The following is a 17,934-nucleotide window of genomic DNA, read 5'->3' on the forward strand; positions in this document are numbered from 1 at the left end:
AATGCCAAGAAATTCAAAGGTAATTTTGTTTGTTGCTTTAGGTCTCTTCCAACACAATTGAGGTTATATGAGAGACCGCTGAAACAAAAAAACAAGCAATCTAACAAAAATAGTACAAATGTAAATCAAAATCATAACCTAAAGATATCATAAGCTAAATTATAAATAACCAAGAACAAACAGGCAGAAGATTTACAGAAAAAAAAATATCCCCTGTCAAAAATACAATCACAAACCAAAGAAGCAGGATAGGCTAGTAAAGAGAAGAAGAAACGACATCACTATCGGATCGTACACCCATGCGAACATCATAGGTATATGATTCAAGGGTGATGCTCCCATCCAACCACCCGCAATTCAAAGGTAAGAATAATAAGATGTGTTCGTATGTGATAATAAAACAATATCGTAAACCACGGACTCACATTAAGACAAGACAGTACATGAACAATTTTTATGTATGCAGAATCTAAAATTCTTAATGCCTTAAAGATTCCAACGGTTGTGTGGCAGAATCTATGTTAATGTATCAAAGCTGAGACCAAAAAGAATTGCTCCTTTAAAAATATTGATGATGATGATGATGATGATGATGATGATGATGATGATGATGATGATGATGATGATGATGATGATGATGATAAGGATGATGTGAACCAGTTTTCTCAAAATAAATAATGTAGAAAAAAACTAATAAAGCTCATAATGTCTCATTCACAGATGGAAAGTTAATCGATGGAAACTTCAAGTAACGTAAAGGTCATTTTTAAACAAACACAAACAAACTAATAACCATACAGATTTTTTTACTGTGTCACTCACTTGATCAAAAAAAAATGAGGCAATAATGATGATGGTTGTTTTTTTTGTATATTCTGCGATGGGGTTTTCTTTTCTATGTCATCATGGCTAATTATACAATAAGGCACGAGGTATGAGCAATGACCTGATTGCGTTTTTGTGGCAACTATTGTATAAATATATATAAATATAGTTTTGATTTAAAACTGTATAGTATAGCCCAATCGTTTATAAATTATCCCATGGCAAATCAAAACCAAATCAGGATACACAGCAGTACGCAAATGTCAACTTCAACATGTTTCCCTCCAGGGAAAACAGAACAAACTTTAAAGTATCATTTGGCATCTAAATCTCTAGACACAATTTATAACATCCTCTGGTTAACAAATGACAACATTGCATTGTGTTAATAACACCATTGAAAAAATAAAATACTTATAGTAACCTATGGTCCCTTATTTTCTCCAAAGACAACTTTAAAACGGGAATGCAAAATTTCAATATCAACCATTAACGCTGTTTCTACTGTGGTATCAGAAACTTCTGTAAAGAAAAACTAAAAATATAGAATAATTTTAAAAAACACAATGTTGAGTAAAAAAAAAGAAGAAGAAGAAGAAGAAGAAGAGGTGGAAGAAGAAAAAGAAAAAAAATAAGGAACAAAATTTATTTTTTTAAAAACACGAACAAATGATAGACACATTCTTCAACCTTTAAAGAAAGACGGTGGAAATGTAAATGATGTATATATAAATCAAGATATAAAAATAAATCATCCAATATCAAAATTTTACAAAATTAGGAACAAAACAAATTTATTTTCTGATAAATAGGACCCCGAAATTCGAAAGAACTACAGATTCACATAGAGCTAAGACAACAAATTTGCCGGAAGAAGTTGAATGAACACTACAGATTTTGACATAAAATAACCCTGCAAAAATTCGGAAATCTGTATTTCAAGGTTGTTGGTTTGTTTGTTTTTTTCAAAATCTAGGTTATCTTTTTGTGTTTTTTTTTTTTGTTTTTCTTTGAGATCATTAATTCACCAGGATATTTTAGTCTTTGTAGCAGTGTTCAAGTCCTTACATTACGGAAATAGACACGAAACGTGTGATAATTTTGAGCTCAATAAATTAAAAAGAAAACAGACAATGGCACTATTAAATGTTCCAAGCAAGAAAAATAAAGGAAAAAAAAGCAAAATAAAAACAAAAGTTAATATATACCTCCACTACTCTCTCTCTCTCTCTCTCTCTCTCTCTCTCTCACACACACACACACACATAAATAATATTTTCTCCCAGTCATCAAATTACTTCATTTGTATTAAAACCCCAAACAAAACAAAAATAAAAAAAATAAAACTTTTTTTTTATGAAATGTCTTCGATACAATTGAACATTTTACCAATATTTATTCTATTCATTCAAGAACATAAAGTGGAAACAAATTGACTTTTTTTTCACATAAAAAAAAAATTAAAAAGGAATGCTTTTAAAGCTATTTGAAGAATAATATGCCATCAGCAAAGAGCACATGGTCTATTTTCTATTTAAAAAAAAAGAATTAAAAAGAAAAATAAAAAGTTTATAAATGCAAAAATTCCACTTTGTTATTCAGACGGCAAATATCACTCAAGCGGTTTTGAATTCGTATAATACCATACAGGTAGTAAACATAAGGTACATCAATTAGGCAACTTTCGTCATTTGAATAAAAACAAAGCAATACAACAACGACAGTAACAACAAAACTGTTAAAATTAAGAATTCAAAATCATTGAATTCAGATTTGATGAAGTTCAAGTGGCAGGTCTAGTAATACAATTATCAATATATGCATTACAAACGCATACAATACAAGGAAAAATAACTCAAATAATACCAATGAGCTGATCTGTATAAACAATGATCATATTTACATAATATATGTAATAAATAATAGAACAGTAGTGTTGTTTCCCTTGATTAATGAACGGTATAAATTATCACTTAAGTCTAAAAAATCAAAATTTGTATTTTCCTTCCCTAAAAGATTAAATCAACACACGATGACCTCCTCTTATATACAATGATATACTAAATGGAAATAACATATACTGAAGCGGATATGTAACATTTTTTAGTCATATCGTGCACTTCCGGATAGAAGCATGAAAATTTGCACCTAGGGGTTTTTGAGAATGCTGAATTCAAAAATCGCGGGAACCAACTTGTATCTCCGGTATTTCCCGCCAAAAATTACATATTCAAAATGGCCGCCATCAAACTCGGATTTGCCTGTATTTTAATTATAAATGCACCGATTTTAGAGATTTTGGTGTCTATATATATGTTTATAAGGGCGGGGAATACGATAAAACACATTTTAATTCCATTATATTAATAGTTTCCTCCCAAAATGAAAAACAACATATTATAATGTTTAAAAATCCAAATTGACCTCATATTTACGAATTGTGCCATCATAGTAATCGTTCTCAGCTAATAACTGACAATAACTTTAGTTTTGTTCATGTGAAAATCACACATTTTTATCAGGAAGAGAGCGCTACAACTATTGTCTTTTCTTCTTTTCCACCAGAAACTACGGACCTAAGCAGTAAACATCATATATAGCTAATTATGTCTTGCAAGAAACTTCGATTGGCTACTCACCCATGTGCGGCATCAGTACAGCCAATTAACTGGAGCATTAGTATTCTGTGCCAAAAACATGGTGGAACACTTATATGTCCAACGGGAGTAGGATACACATCACTTGCCAACAGTCTATCTGCTCTTCTTGAACTTAACAGTTTGCCACTAAATATTAACATATCCAGACTCAATGATGGTAATGATTTGGCGGAAGCTCTTACTTCACATTCTGCTAAATGGCATAAAGCGTGCTACGTTCTATGTAATGCTGGAAAAGTAGAACGAGCCAGGAAGCGAAAAGAAAAAGTTTCCCAAGAACTTCCTTCTTCACCAGTGAAACAGCATCTACGCAGTACAAGCACTCCCTCAAGTTCCACGACAACAGACTCTAGTGATGTGCCGACTTGTTTTTTCTGTGACAGCACCACCGGAAATCTTAACAAGGTTGAGACTATGTCCCTTGATAATCGTGTCAGACGGATTGCCACATAATTCAGAGATACCAAACTACTGGCCAAGTTATCAGCTGGGGATATGGTCGCTATTGATGCCCAATATCATTTGAAGTGTTTGGCAGCATACTACAACAGATGTAGATCTCGGAAAAGACGCTCAATTGAAACACCTCATCACATAAACGCAAAGTCATTTGCATTTGCTGAGGTGGTGCCCTACATAGAAGAGTATGGCCAGCTAGGTGGAGACCTAAATCATGTTTTCAAACTCTCTGATATTAAGAAAGTGTATTGTGACTCCCTGCAAAAATTTGATGGAGACCCAACTGGCCATATTCATTCCACAAGACTTGTACAGAAACTCCAAGAACACATTCCAGCACTTGAATCTCATAACAGCAAATCTGGTACTGTGCTTTCATTCAAGAAAGATGTTGGTAATTTTGACTCTGACGACATGGCGATCATGTTAATGAGAGTAGCAAAATTAATCCGTAAAGAGATTTTTGAGACAAACTATCACTTCAATGGCTCTTTGTGTGATGAACAATATAACTGTCTACCATCATCTTTATCTGCATTAGTGAGCATGATTTTGAATGACTCAAACACAAAACAGAACATTCATGATAAAGAAATAAGCACAGCTGCCTCATCCATCACACAGCTGCTTGTCTTCAATGCTATCAAACGGGGTAGGGCAGATTCTGTAGCAGCAAGACACAATTTAGACCGTGAAACTGCTCTTCCATTGCCTACTCATCCACAACAAAACACGCAAACGGGATCTCGTTGACAATTTATTTGATAAAGGCCTGTCGGTGTCATATGACAGAGTGTTGCAGCTCTCCACAGAAGAAGCCAATAGAGTAATTGACAGATATGAGAATGAAGGCTATGTCTGTCCATCAACCCTAAAAGACAAACTGTTCACCACAGGAAACCTTGACAATATAGATCACAATCCCTCATTAAATGACAATTTGCGGCGGCAAATATCAGGGCGATCCGCAAATTTTGGCAAATTTCCCAAAATTGGCAAATCGTGGCAAATTTTGGGAAAATTGGCAAATCGCGTGGCAAATTTTGGGAAAAAAAAGAAACGAAAACAAAATTACGAAAAAAAAGTGCGAAACTTGAGAAATGTTGCAGCTTTGCCTGGGCCCAAACCAAGGGAAGCTACTCTCTATGGATAATGATCCTTTAAAATCTTTGTAACAACGCTATTCACAGTCTTTCATTAAATTAATAAATGTAGCCTCCTTAAATGTAATAAATTGTCTTTTATATATATATATTTCTGTATCGCATGTTAATTTTTACTGAAACGCTTAGTTCTCCTCGGCAAATTTTTTGGCAAATTTTGGTCTTTTTGGCAAATTTCTTGGCAAATTTTGGGGTTTTTTTTGCAAATTTTGGCAAATTTTAGGTCCCATTTTGGCAAAAAATGCAGATGACAGTCCCTCATCTACCTTGAGTCAAGATTCTTTCCATGGCACTGCAATATCCATCACACAACATGTCACAAATGATAATCCTGGTGTTGCTAGAGTTCTCCCAGAGATTAGAGGAGATAACAATGCAAATCAACCATTGAAATCAATCAGGCCATTACCAAAATCTTACACTGACGTGCCACCAGTGTCACTCTCAAATAACGTAGCTCCAACAATAGCTGATCACCAACTCCATGCACTTCCTACTAAGAAAAATGGTGATCAAAGGCACAAGCTGTGGCTGGAACATGTCAGGACAGAACTGGCTAAAGATCAGACAGTGGATCAGATGAATATGGATATATCATGGTCTGTCTTTTTTGCTACATCCCAGTTATCTGCACCTAAACCACCTGCAATTATTTCTCTACTACCCCTGTTTCGGGATTCTGCACATACACCTGCCATGGTCAAGCATGGGATGAATGTCATCAAAGAAATAACTCACCATGTCAATCCAGGACAGATTCTAGTGCTCACTGTTGACCAACCACTGTATGCCATTGCTAAAAGGATTCAATGGAAATGGCCAGATGAGTATGGGGAGCGACAATATGTCATACTGATGGGTGGTCTCCATATAGAAATGGCTATGTTGAAAGCGATTGGTGACTGGCTGGCTGGAAGCGGTTGGACACATGTGATGATTTCAGGCAATGTAACAACTGAGGGGCGTGCAGCTAGTGTACAAAAGGGATCACACATATCAAGAGGCAGTGGGCACATCAAGTAACAGCAGCAGTTTTGTACATTCTTCTCCACAGGGCATATGTTGAGTACCAAATCAACACATCAGAGAGTGAGCAGCTACACTTTGATGCCTGGTGTGAAAAGATGTGTTCTGACTATCCTCAGTTCTATTACTGGTACCAAGTTTGGCAACTGGAGCTCCTTTTGCTACAATTTCTAAGATCACAACGTGAACAGAATTATGATGCATATGTAGAGTCACTAAGAAAGATAATTTCATGGTTCTTTGCTCTTGACCATTACCACTATGCTCGCTGGATGACAGTTCATGTCAGTGATTTACTTGCCCTGCAGACGAAGTGCCCCACAATACATGCTGAATTCCTCCAAGGCAACTTTGTGACACAAAAATCCAAGCACAAATTTTCAGCATTAGCCCATGATCAAGTTCATGAACAACTAAATGCAATGGTGAAGGGAGATGGTGGTATAATAGGACTGTCATCTGCATTTTTTGCCAAATTGGGACCTAAAATTTGCCAAAATTTGCTCCAAAAAAATCCCAAAATTTGCCAAGAAATTTGCCAAAAAGACCAAAATTTGCCGAGGAGAACTAAGCATTTCAGTAAAAATTAACACACGATAAAGAAAAAATAAATATAAAAGACAATTTATTACATTTAAGGAGGCTACATTATGAATACAAAGATTTTAAAGGATCATTATCCGTAGAAAGTAGCTTCCCTTGGTTTGGGCCCAGGCAAAGCTGCAACATTTCTCAAGTTTCGCACCTTTTTTTTTCGTTATTTTGTTTTCGCTTCTTTTTTTTTCTCAAAATTTGTCACGCGATTGCCAATTTTCCCTAAATTTGCCACGATTTGCCAATTTTGGGAAATTTGCCAAAATTTGCGGATCGCCCTGATATTTGCGGCCGCAAAAAATGCAGATGACAGATAGGAATAACGGAAAGTGATACAGCCTTGAGAAGGTGGATGATAGCAGGACCAGAAATGGATAGACTATTAATGGAGTACAATGACAACCAGTCCAAAAAGCTAAATGACACTGAGCGCCACCATGAACAAATACCAAGTGTGCAAAAGACTTTCCTGTCTCATGTTAAGAATGTCACTGACGTAATGGAGGAACTTGGTAACCCATTTGCTGATACAAGTACAGATCTGTACTCACTTGAAACAAAACAAATAATGTCTGAAAGGGTAATAGAAGCTGTGAGGTGTGCAGAAGACATGGGGAAAATGCAGTATCAGCAATTTCTTGAGGACCGCATCAGTAGCAGTGCAACTGCTTTCAATGACACAATACATAAGAACAATCTTCCTCTTCTGAACTCTGTTGCTACAAAGAAATCAAATGCAACCTCTAAGATTTCCAATCTTCAGAAGACGCAACATGTATTGTTTAATGCTCTTAGTTTTACAGCTATTCTTCCTGATAAAACTGCTTATTTTTACATGCACAGAACTGTTTTAACATTCTTTATGGAAGACTTAAAATATTTGTATGGTTGCTAAAGTCATAATCATGATAATCAGCTGTGAACGATACCTGTAAGACTCTGATAAATAATGGTCAGTTTAGATTTTTAAGCATGTTAATATATTGATTTTTTCATTTTCATTGTAAACTATTACTTTAATACATTTGAAATATATTTTATTGCATTCCCTGACCTCAAAAACATATGAATAGACACCAAAATCATTGAAATCATTTAATTATTAATTAAATTACAAATAAATCCAGTTTTTGAAAGCGGCCATTTTGAATTTAATTTTTGGCGGGAAAATTTTGAAAGCTATACATTTGAAATAGGTTTTATTGTATTCTCTGACCTCTTAAACATATGAAAAGACACCAAAATCATTGAAATTGGTGAATTATTAACTATTTACAGACACATCCAATTTTTAATGGCGGCCATTTTGAATATTTAATTTTTGGCGGGAAATTCCAGAGCTACAAGTTGGTTCCCGCCATTTTTGAATTCAGCATACTCAAAAATCCCTAGGTGCAAAGTTTCATGCTTCTATCCGGAAGTGCACGCCAAAATCACATATCTGCCCCAGTAATATAGTCTTAGTGCCATACGACAATGCACTCAATAGAAGACATATGTTAAATTTTAAATACTTCTACTTCTTTTCCTGTGAAGACAGATCTTCTCCGAATTCAAAGAAATGAGTTATATATAGTTACTTGACATTTTCAGCATCAATTTAGTTCGACATTGTAATATAATTATTTGGATTTTCTGATCTGGAAATTCAATCATTGACCAAATCTACTGTATATTCCAGACTATTTGTGGTGACTTTTTTCCCCTGATTTCGACTCTGAAACTCAGTGTGACAAATACTAGTATTTGGCTTTATTCATGTCAGCCAATTTCATGGTTGTTGTTTTTTTTATATATATATATATATAGTAACAAATAAACGATAAATTCAAGAAAATACAGCTTATACCCCAGAGTAGTTTATGGCGGTATAAAATTGATATTAAAAAAATGGTGGGTGGTCCAGCTCATAGTCTGGTGTGTCTTATAATCCAGAACATACAGTAGTTTTATAGACAAAAGTTTTTAAATTTATGAAGTATCAATGCGTTCGGCATCATGGAATAAACTACTTAAAATAAATATTAGTGATATGTGCAAATTATAGTTAATACTTAGCTAAACTTAAAATTACAGGAAACATAATGCAATGGTAATAGTATGTACATTTTAAAAAACAAAAGGAGTTGAACATCCAATCCCTATGATATTTGCTACAAGTCAGTGAGATTTATAGAAGGCCAGGCTTTTGAGATGCAAAATATTGACCATAATCATCCAGGCAACAGTGAAAAGCTTCCAGATAGAGTTACTGTTACTGCATGACAAATAATCTGTCTTTTAGGATATCATAGCATCAAAAAGTAAACAAGGGGATGTATCTGGAGTTTAAAACTTTCCTGATGAGTTCAATTCTTATCACTTAAATAAGGCTAAATCTCTCTTTCTCCATTTTGTTCAGGATTCTTTTTTGCCGAAAAGGGAAAAGTTGTCAAAGGTAAAAAAAAAAATAAAAAATTGAAAGCTGCATGCCATTCATATGTTACTTTCAAGTAATTTTGGTAGCGTCTGAGCTTAAGAATTTGTCTAGAACAGGTCATTAAATCAGAACAATTTAATACTGTTGCCTGAACAATTCTAACCATAACCTTTGAACTATATACAGTGTTTATCAAGGAAGGTCCTTTCAGATAAATGCAGTGCTGAGGCAAAATTTTAAATATTAGTCATAAGGCATTCACCTTCCTCCACTTTGTTTGTCTATCTCCTTGACATGAATAAATCTTGTTTCTTATAAAATAATCAATGTCTCTCTTATGGTCGCCAATTTATTTCACTGAATTGAAGGAAAGTCAGTTGAATTGCTGACAAGATTGCAGCCACTTAGTAGATATCATAGCTGCATTTCACCCTCATCTTGTTTGTATCGATAGTGTGAAAGTTGATATTATAATATATGTATACAAAATAATAAGTAAGTTGTTCAGGTAATATCATGATCTATCACGCACCAAACATCTCTTGTGAGGCATATGTCATATACAAGAAACCGTCTTCATCTTTCTCATCTCTGTACACTTCAGCAATTGTTGATGACATGCTGGAGATACTTTTGTTGTTCAATATCAAGTAGAAAGATTGGTTGGAGTTAAGAGACATCCGATTCCTGTAATATATATGATAAAAATGACAATGATAATCAAATAATGACAAATAAATTAAACCACCCTATTAAAAATCAATCATTATTAGACATCAAATAACAAGGATAATCAAAATTATGAATATAAGAAATGACATAAGATATTCATTTTTGATGTATATACTGTATTATTGATAATATTAATTAAAAATAGAAAATGTCCTCTCAACCCTGTCCTCTCAACCCTTACATACTAGAACTTAAAGTGTCAAGGCCATTGTATTTGAGGCCTTCCGTAAGCTCCTCTGGCTAAGGAAAACAATCCAAGTATTCCTTTAACTAACACTAAGAAAAAATAAAACATTTTACCTTTAGTCTAACTCTAACAGGAAAAAACAAACACCCTAGGACTTTTACTTATAACTAATCCTAATAGAAAAAAAAATCCTTCAACCTCGAGCTAACTCTAATAGAAAAAAAAAACAAAAAACCCTAAGATTGCTTTGCACCACCTTTCAATACTTCAAAAACAAAATGGCGACAGGGAACCAAAACATTGGTCATATTTAGGAAGTTTTTAACTTTCATTTATCTATCAAGAGTTTTTTAAATGCTACTAAATATAGACAAATTAATTAAATAATCGCCTGACAAAAGATCTAATACTAATAGAAAGAGGTGCTACTCTGAGGAGCATTACGGAAGGACCCCCGAGTTTTAATCTATTTAGAACTCAATCACAAGGTTAGATAATAAAAAAAAATTGTTCACTCCTTTAACATATGATATATGTTCAAAATACTTTAAAGAAATAAGTGTGTGCGGAAATATGGAAACTAATTAAAAGATCAGACACTTGACCTGAGATAACAAACTGAGATAAATCTTGAATAGTCATTGGAATCAGTAATGAAACTCATTAAAAAATCGACCTTATTTTAGTTTTTCACATTTGAGGGTCGTCATGACAAAATTATCCTTCAAATTGATGAATGGTTTATTTAGTGACTAATTGTTTAAATTTAACTTTTATTTTTTATTATTTTCATGAATCTGAATAGGTTTCACATAAAGTTAGTTTTGCTTACAGTTTAAATCGTCTTGATATTTTCATTAAATATTATCTCATATCACATATTGAAAGAAAATGAAAAGTAAAGTGAAAATTATATGCAGATAATCATTTTTTTTTTTTTAAATCAAAGGAATTTTATATATATTTAAGATATTTATTTTGAACCCTATTAAAATTGGAATAATTTAGTGTAATGAATTGTCCGGCTATATGGTCTAGTGATATGGCATTCGCTTTTGGATGGGTAGGTCCTGGGTTCAAGCCTTGCTCAGTGCATAGTTGAGTCCTTGGAAAAGACTCTTTACTCATATTCTCTCACCATACTCAGGTTTACAATGAGTACCTGGCCTTTGACAATGTTGTCTCTGTCTGAAAAATTGTAATATTGCCTAACAAGTGTCATGTCTCGCTCTATATGTTACGTATTGCTCTTGGTCAGGTTTCCCTTTGTAAAGCGCTTTGAGCATGTTTAGTGGATGTTGTGCTATATTAAAGCTCAAATTTTTCTTTTGTTCTTTGGGGGTTTTTTTAAATGAAAGTCTGGGAACTTTCTATTGATCATTAACATTTTATACAGCATACCTTATGATGGTTAGAAATTGTGACATTGTAAGTTCTTGGGGGACAAGGAATTTAGTTTTGTCCAAAACTGGCAGCAATGTCTCCTTGTGAAACCTTTCCACAATCACCTGAGGATTAGCAAGAAAAATGAGATAAAAACAAATTTCAGTGATAAATTTTTTACATGATAATGATGAGTCAGGTACTCATTCATCATATCCGTGTCATATGGGATGATAAATGTGATGTGTTTAAATATTCCACTCAAGGAAACAACCCTGGGGTCAGCTAAGCATGCCGATTCTCAAAATAACCGATTTAGTTGATTTCATGATGGCCAAATATATAAAAAATATATTAGAAGATACAAAATTAAGACAATACTTGATTTAAATTATGAATGCAGCACTTAATATACTCAATTTCCTAAAAAAAAATAAGAGAAGAGAAAAAACAAAAACAAACAAAATGCATAACCTCTTCTCTTCAAATATTGATATCTAAACACAACTGGTCAGAATGCTTGTAATTTTCAGTCAATAGTAATCTACTATATATAGACTGAGGAAATAAAATAGTACAACTTTCTATTTCCTCCCAATTGGGCAGATAAAAAAAAAGAAAGAAAAGGATAAGTTCAAAGCAAATGATTACCACAACTTGAACGAAATATATAGATAACAATACACAACTTACCGGAACTTTGCATGGGAACTTTTGCCTTATGCCCTCCACTTCCTCTTTTCTGACAGCTATTTTTTAAAAAAGAAATAAATCAATTTATTAAAATGCTGGATTCCTCAAAATTATATCTCTAAAGTATTGAATTAATCCAATCCAACATTTGTGCGGCTATGTGGTCAAGTGGTATGACACTCGCTTTTGGATCGGAAGGACCTGAGTTCGAGCTTCGCTCGGCACATAGTTGAGTCCTTGGAAAAGGCTCTTTATTCACATTCTCTCACCATACTCAGGTGTACAATGAGTACCTGGCCGTTAACAGTGTTGTCTCTGTCCGGAAAAAATTGTAATATCGCCTGACAGGTGTCATGTCTCATTCTACATGTTACGGCTTACGTGTTGCTGTTGGGCAGGATGTTTTGTCTTTGTTTACTTTTTTCATTCAATTAATTTTTTTCAAATCTTCCCTAACAAGCATGAGTATGCCTTTGAGGCCAGATGGTTCACTCAAATAATATTTTTTCAGGACCCCAAGAGGAGTAAGATCTAATTTTGATCTGGTGGAAGCTATTTTAGAATGTATCGGTCCATCAGTCAAACTCAAACAAAATCATTTTTTAAAATATTATAACTTGGTATATTATATTACTACTTCTAATGTACATCTATTCTTAATAGTAGATATAAAATCTACTTTATGTAAATTTTTAATGGATTGTCTTTCCTTAAAACGACTTTTTTAAAATACCTTCTATTAAAGAGATTTCAAATTAGCTTTGGTCAAAGGCCTGAAATTATTTGTTTTTACTTGTTTTATCTTTGTTGCTGTAGGCCTTACAAATACGACTCAAGTACCTTTAATAAATTAAAATTGTTTAACATTGTAAAAACAAAGGTAAACAGTAAATTAAGTTAAGCACCCCTTATAATTGTAACAGATTAATATCATCTCTCTATAATCAGATGACGTTTATAAAGTTAACATGAAGATTGCTAGAAGAATGATTGAGAGAGATAAAGGGATAATGGAACGATAGAAAGAGAGAAACAGAAAGAGACAGAGGGGGACAAAGAAAGAGTGAAAGAAAGGGAGAGTGAAAAAGAAGAGGGAAAAAAAAAAAAAAGAGAGAGAGAGAGAGAGAGAGAGAGAGAGAGAGAGAGAGAGAGAGAGAGAGAGAGAGAGAGAGAGAGAGAGAGAGAGAGAGAGCGACAGCAAGAGGGAGATTGTACTTTTTTTTCTAAGTTATAACAATTATCCTATGAAACGGACCTACTACCACTCTTAACCTACTTACAAATAAAATCTAGACTCATTTACCCCCCTCCCCACCCCTTCCTTTACGACCATCAATTGCCTTGTCTCAATATTGACATCTGGTGCCAGTTTGTCTAAACTGACGCCAAAAAATGGGAGTGTCACCAAAATTCACTCAACTGAGCACAGGTGTCAAAATATGACACAAGACATGATGCTGATGTTTTCAAGGATCCACCACTTGACTTGACCTGAGCTTTAATCAGAGGAAAATGGTTGACACGGCAAAATCAGCAGAAAATGTATTTTTGTCCAACCTACAATAATTGAGAAATCAGCTCAAAACTATATTTGTATATACTGGCTTCTTCAAAATAATCCACACACGGAAACTCCTGGAAAGTAAATTGGTGAAAAATAAAATGAAATTCTATCTTTAACATTGTTGAAATAATTTTAATTGTTGTTGTTTGTTGCTTTAGGTCTCTTCCAACACAATTGAGGTTATATGAGAGACCGCTGAAACAAAAAAACAAGCAATCTAACAAAAATAGTACAAATGTCAATCAAAATCATAACCTAAAGATATCATAAGCTAAATTATAAATAACCAACAACAAACAGGCAGAAGATTTACAGAAAAAAAATATCCCCTGTCAAAAATACAATCACAAACCAAAGAAGCAGGATAGGCTAGTAAAGAGAAGAAGAAACGACATCACTATCGTATCGTACACCCATGCGAACATCATAGGTATATGATTCAAGGGTGATGCTCCCATCCAACCACCCGCGAAATAATTTTAAAATCCTAAGTCAATATTGGGAATGAGAATGAACGGATCAGCAGTTATTCTGTGAAAAAGCTACATTATGATTTGATCACATGCAAAAACATAGCTATACTGATTTTGAGTCTCCTCCTGTTGTTTTATTATACAACGATGCTATTTAGTATACCAAACTCAAGTACAGCATATCTAACATGGTAAGTGCACCAACCAATATATTTTTTGCAGAAAGTAAGATGGTTTATTAAATGAAGTAAAAGAGAAGATGAACGAATAGTAAAATTGTAAAAATAAAATATATATTAGTTTTAAAAGTGAAATCCAAAATTAGAAGTAAAAGAAAGAAGACTGAAATCTAGACCGAAGTGGCAATTCGGACTCGACTGAATAGTCTCCCATGGCTATTCTGACTCTTAAGTCCACTGTGCGTGCGCAGTGGTAACACAGTATGGCTGTGGGCAGAACTGATAAAGAAACAGAAGAATAGTTCAGAAAAATTATGTTTTGCTCAATTCAAAATGACTCATGAGTCTCATAACCTCTGCTTCGGACTATAGAAGGATGTTGCTTTTCTAACACTATTAGAATATGTTAATTTTTTTAAAATGGTCCTGATTTTGTTTGGACATCGCGTTGTGTTCTTAACAAAGCTTTTCCTTTAGAACACAGTTACTTTAACTGATTTTTTAACTTTTGATCAATGATTTATTCTTTCTTATCAAATAAAGTTACTATAATTGTTATTTTGATTTGCATCAATTCTATTTATATTTTTTTAAAAACAAAAATGTACTGCCACGGGAGACTATTCAGACTCGAGTCCGAAAATGGTCAATCTGCCTTGAAGTAAATTACAATTAATCTCTTGTGTTCGCCCTGCCTCCTCAACACAATGCAATAATGAGCAATAATTATCAGAAGTCAATCATATGTGTGATTTGTTTACACAATCTGATAGACACCAGTCCAACAGACATAATATTCTGTGGTCCAACCCCTGCCAATTAATATTGATTCATTCGGCATACAAAGGCTAATGTTTTCAATCAAGGCATCGGAGATGACATGGCCGACAAATTATCAACAGCATGACATCAACATCACAATCAAATGAGAACAATGAAGAACTGCCTACAATCAACTGTTATCCCAACAAAGAGGTGAGATAGGGTTGTGACCTTATGAATGAGAACACATGTCACAACATCCCTCTGAATTCTCAATTAGAGAACCTGACTCTGAAATCAAGATTTGCAAAAAACTATTCCATGATCATGATCCATGTAATCAAAATATTCAAACAAAAATTTAATTTGCCGTTCCAAACTAAAATAATAAAAAATTTACATAAAAACAATTCTTATAAACTAAACGTTTGCCAATGATTAAAGCATCGGTCCAGTTATATTAGGCCTCAAACAATAACCGAATTCATTATGAGCTCGTTGTTGTGACGGAAATCTCAAAAAGTGATGCAAAATATTGCCCATTACAACAATGATAACCGAGGCCCATAATGCATTCAGATGCCAGACCTGCATTTATCTACACGTCGGCTACAAACCGTGGTCTGAGATCATATGCCACTTTAGGTATTCCAGAATCCAGATGTCTCTGTAATCCGGACAAATGCTGGGATTGAGATGTTCGGATTATGGAGACGGACATGACTGTAGATAGTGATAGATAGGTAGATAGATAGATATTATTTTAATATTTACCACAATGTTGAAGTCAGTCTACATCGATGTTTCAGGCCTTTTCAGCCATCGTCAGGATTGTGTGTTACATGAGTTTGGTTTGTTGTGTGTTGTTGCTTGTTGACGTGGTTCCGTAGGTTTGTTGTTGATTAGTAAGTACTTCCGGCGATGTGGACAAGTATTGTACATCTCATTTTTCCGTGTTGAGTGTGGCTTCATGAGGTGTTTGATTATAGTATATCTCTCTTCCAGGCATAAGCTACATTGTTTTGATGTTGGTGTGTATCCTGTTGCTTTAGATATAATTTTCCATGAAATGTTGTGGTCTAGTTTGTTGTCTTTTAATTTCCAAATATGTTCGCTGAGTTTTGTGGATGTTTTTTTGTTAGTGTTTCTAAATGTTGAAGTGTGGAGGTTGTATCTAGTTTTGAAATTATTTTCCGTTAGTCCTACATATTTTTCTTGCTTGTTTCTTTTAGTTTCGGTGACTGTGGCTTGGTAAATTAAACATGATTCTAAACATTGTTTGTGTAGCGGGCAATGTTCCTTATTTCTGCAGTTGCATTTTCTGGTGGGTGGGTTTTGCTCTTGTCGGTGGTTTATTAATATTTTTTTTGTTGTGGCTTGAAATTATTTGTTCTATGTTGCGCATACACGAGTAGCTTATTTTTATGGTATTCCTGTTGATAATTTTGTGTAGCTTGTGGTTTTTTTTGAAAGTGTGTATCAATTAACTTCAGGAACTGCTGTCCAATGTTTGTGCTGACGTTTTTGTCGAAAGGTGGGTTGAACCAAGTAATATGTCATTTTCTTGTTTTGCATTCCTCCCTTGTGTGTTGAGGTTTACATGAGAGGGGGGCGTCCGTGTATTCAAATGGTGTGTTGTATCCGCTTTTTGTGAGTGCTTCTTTGTAGGGGGTGGCTGCGACGTTGAATATCTCTCCGAAAGTTTGCTCACCCTCAGTGCTATGTTTTTTGGTTGAAGCAACACACAACAAACCAAACTCATGTAACACACAGTCCTGACGATGGCTGAAAAGGCCTGAAACATCGATGTAGACTGACTCCAACATTGTGGTAAATATTAAAATAATAATTCGCTCCATTGCCACATGTCGAGCACTATCCCGAGCACTATCCGTACCATATTTATATCCAACACGATTCAATAGATATAGATAGATAGATAGATAGATAGATAGATAGATAGATAGATAGATAGAAGATGGTAGTGGTACATGTCGGTGGAAAGAATTAGTTTGAAAGGTAGATTGAAGTGAGAGAGAGAGAGAGAGAGAGAGAGAGAGAGAGAGAGAGAGAGAGAGAGAGAGAGAGAGGGGGGTGTTGACGGGACAAAGAATGTTCTGTCACCTAATTTTGTTATCGTTTTGATCAATTCATGAAAGCCGTGTTATATTATGAAAGTGCAATGTGCTGAGGAGAGGACAAAGACAAAATTGCAAGTCGATTAGGCCGTCGCGTAGCTGACTGACTGGAATCTCGATCAATTTATAATTTATACTCATTCAATTCAATGGTAATCAAATCTAAACGTTACCTCTGACCAATGAAAACGATATACAGAGATATTGCTCCGTTTTCGGAGTAAAGAAACCTTTAGCCTCGTTTAAACCAGTTCATCGTCACGTACCAGTACCTACTAGACACTCTATTTTTATTTATTGTATATCAACAGGATACAACAGCTGACACTGAAGTCGTCAATTACATTTTGTTTCAACACAGTTAAATAATACATACCAAATGATTTTCTTTGTTTGAAAGTCTTGTTGGAGGTATCCTGTGATTCAGGCATGATGAATGTTATATAATTCCACGCTCACACTACTTTAATAATTATACAAAAGACACTTTTAGAACAATCTCCTATGTCTTGACTTGGTCCTGATGTTGACACACCTCTCGAACTTGGCCTAATCGATTCACTCTCTCGTGAACTGTGACCACAACACAAAGCGAAATATGACGTCACAACTCGTCACCAATCAGATCGCGATAAAATGACGACATTTTCAAAGACAACAATGCAAGGGAAACTACT

The 17,934-nt window shown here is 34.3% G+C and overlaps 1 protein-coding gene across 1 annotated transcript; it reads right to left on the minus strand.

Annotated features, from left to right (window-relative positions):
* Positions 1-6,878: 6,878 nt before the first annotated feature.
* LOC144959656 (microtubule-associated protein 1 light chain 3 gamma-like) lies at positions 6,879-17,834 on the minus strand. The gene is made up of 4 exons (XM_078892326.1): positions 17,634-17,834; positions 12,142-12,197; positions 11,467-11,573; positions 6,879-9,833 (listed from the first exon to the last, which is right to left on the minus strand). The coding sequence occupies exons 1-4, from the start codon at positions 17,686-17,688 to the stop codon at positions 9,671-9,673; spliced, it is 381 nt and encodes a 126-aa protein (XP_078748452.1). The 5' UTR covers positions 17,689-17,834; the 3' UTR covers positions 6,879-9,670.
* Between the last annotated feature and the right edge of the window lie 100 nt (positions 17,835-17,934).

This window comes from Berghia stephanieae, chromosome 1 (genome assembly GCF_034508935.2).
Source record: "Berghia stephanieae isolate SIO BIC M18660-M18661 chromosome 1, UCSD_Bste_1.3, whole genome shotgun sequence".
NCBI lineage: Eukaryota > Metazoa > Mollusca > Gastropoda > Nudibranchia > Aeolidiidae > Berghia > Berghia stephanieae.